Source organism: Etheostoma spectabile, chromosome 20 (assembly GCF_008692095.1).
Source record: "Etheostoma spectabile isolate EspeVRDwgs_2016 chromosome 20, UIUC_Espe_1.0, whole genome shotgun sequence".
NCBI lineage: Eukaryota > Metazoa > Chordata > Actinopteri > Perciformes > Percidae > Etheostoma > Etheostoma spectabile.
In genome coordinates this window covers 17,731,421-17,733,415 of record NC_045752.1, presented here as the reverse complement: position 1 = coordinate 17,733,415, position 1,995 = coordinate 17,731,421, and the positions used below count along the sequence as shown (strand labels likewise).

The 1,995-nt window shown below is 39.0% G+C and overlaps 1 protein-coding gene across 14 annotated transcripts in view; it reads left to right on the top strand.

The window, feature by feature from the left end:
• The window catches only part of LOC116669918 (matrilin-3), a 14,329-nt gene that overhangs the window by 4,495 nt on the left and 7,839 nt on the right, over positions 1 to 1,995 (top strand). For 12 of the 14 annotated variants that reach the window (XM_032500032.1, XM_032500031.1, XM_032500029.1 and 9 more), the window contains exons 3-4: positions 254 to 373; positions 1,184 to 1,303. In XM_032500032.1, coding sequence (XP_032355923.1) covers positions 254 to 373; positions 1,184 to 1,303 — 240 coding nt within the window. The remainder of the gene's footprint in view (positions 1 to 253; positions 374 to 1,183; positions 1,304 to 1,995) is intronic. The other 2 variants (XM_032500033.1, XM_032500037.1) reach the window with 1 other exon arrangement.

Below are 1,995 nucleotides of genomic sequence, written 5' to 3'. Positions count from 1 at the left end.
TATATATATATATATATATATATATATATACAACAGGAATTTACCCCAACAACAGTAATTTACTGTAACATCACTGTAGTTGAAGCACAGAGATCAAGCACACTAATTGCATGTGGCTATTTTGAGTAACACAATTATAATACTACAACAATGCTATATACTTACAACAACTAACTAACAGAAATCTAAAACAAAATGAATGATTGATCTCACTAGGCATAAGCCAATAAGACATTAGAGTGTTTCTTTTCAGGTTTGGATGCATGTTCTCAGGGACACAATTGTCAGCACATTTGTGTCAACACTGGGAACTCACACAACTGCAAGTGTCGCAAGGGCTATGTCTTGAACCCGGACAAGAAAACGTGCTCACGTAAGAATCTTTATCTTTGTCTGAATAATTTTATCCAATGCATCATTGTCATCTGCCGAAAAAGATTGAACATGTCTAAATCATCTTAATCATTGATTTGGGATGGGAAAAGCATTGTTCCATGTAGCAAATAGTTTTAAAATATTTAATGTAAGAATTTTGACAGAACCTTGCAATTACACCTTCAATTAGATAAGCCTTTTGTGCTGTGAACACACTGCATACCATCTCTTGTTACTAATGTTTTGGGTTGCTCTAAATAGATTAGGGCAGACAGTATTCATCACAAATTAAGTGAGCAGGACAATTATGAAGGCCTTGGCTGATGAGAGACACACATTCTAGAAGTAAATGATGGCCACTCAGAGGACAAGTAGATCTTCTCTCCAAGTCAGTGGCCTACAGCAGCCACTAACCATGGGTGCTTTAAACCTACATTTAGTTAGTAAATTAGTTCAGTGCTTTCTGCCAACTTTACCTTATGTACTTTGGAGTAAATAAAGCTGTATTTGTTTGCCTAAAGCTCATGACTGGGAAGTCAACAGGGAAACGTCCTTTCCATAGCCACCTGTCCAGCTCTGCTCCATACAGAGTGGTCTTACAATAATTAATTAGGGTCTTATGGACGGCATTGGGCTTATAGCAACTGTCTCCATAACCTCATCACAGATCTGCAAAGTTTATTAGTCAAACCCTATATAATCCCAATTTACAGAGTGATGTGCACATGTATAAAACAGAACTGACTCAGCGCTTCTTGCTGTATGTATTTAGACTTAGTTTGTTAGTTGTGGAAGTGTTTCTTTTCAGGTTTAGATCCATGTTCCCAAGGACATGACTGTCAACATATCTGTGTCAGCAATGATGACTCGTACATCTGCAAATGTAAAGTGGGATATGTGTTGAATGCAGACCAGAAAACATGCTCACGTAAGAACCGGAATATTTTTCCAAGATTTGTTGTCTGTTTGTTTTTTGGCCAGTTCCTATGTGTTTTGCATGTCTGAATGTTTTAAATGTATCCTCCCAACACAGCTGGTGAGGCTCTTTGTATAGTGGGCACCGCTTAGTTTGACTAAACAGGAAATGCTTTATTTATATCTACTGTAAAAAGATAGGGTGAGGCTTTACAAAAAGTTCCACAATAAGGGCTTCATGTCAGATGTGGGAGTTGTTTGGATTTAAGTTCCCAGGGACATGACTGCCAACATATTTGTGTCAGCACTGATGATTTGTACATCTGGAAAATTTCGAGTTGGATACGTTTTGAATGCAGACCCAAAAACATGTTCACAAAAGAACCTGGATTTTCAGGTAGACTATGGTTGTTTCTTGGCACAGATTTCCCACAAATGTAGTCCAGTCAAACAACTTTGTTTGAAATGTTTATTATAATAGCAGAACATTGTGTTTGGCGGTCATTCTCTGACGTCATAACTCCCGACAGTTTGGGTTTATATGAGATACTGGGGAGGGACGATAAAGCAGCTTCCCCCTAGCCAGAGCCTGCAGGTGGATGCTGGGGAGTGGTGTGGCTCAAAGCAGGCAGCAATAGAGGTGCAGGGCAGCAGCAGCAATGGAAGATGGGGAAATGTGCAGCTTAAATAGACCGCCAAATTGGA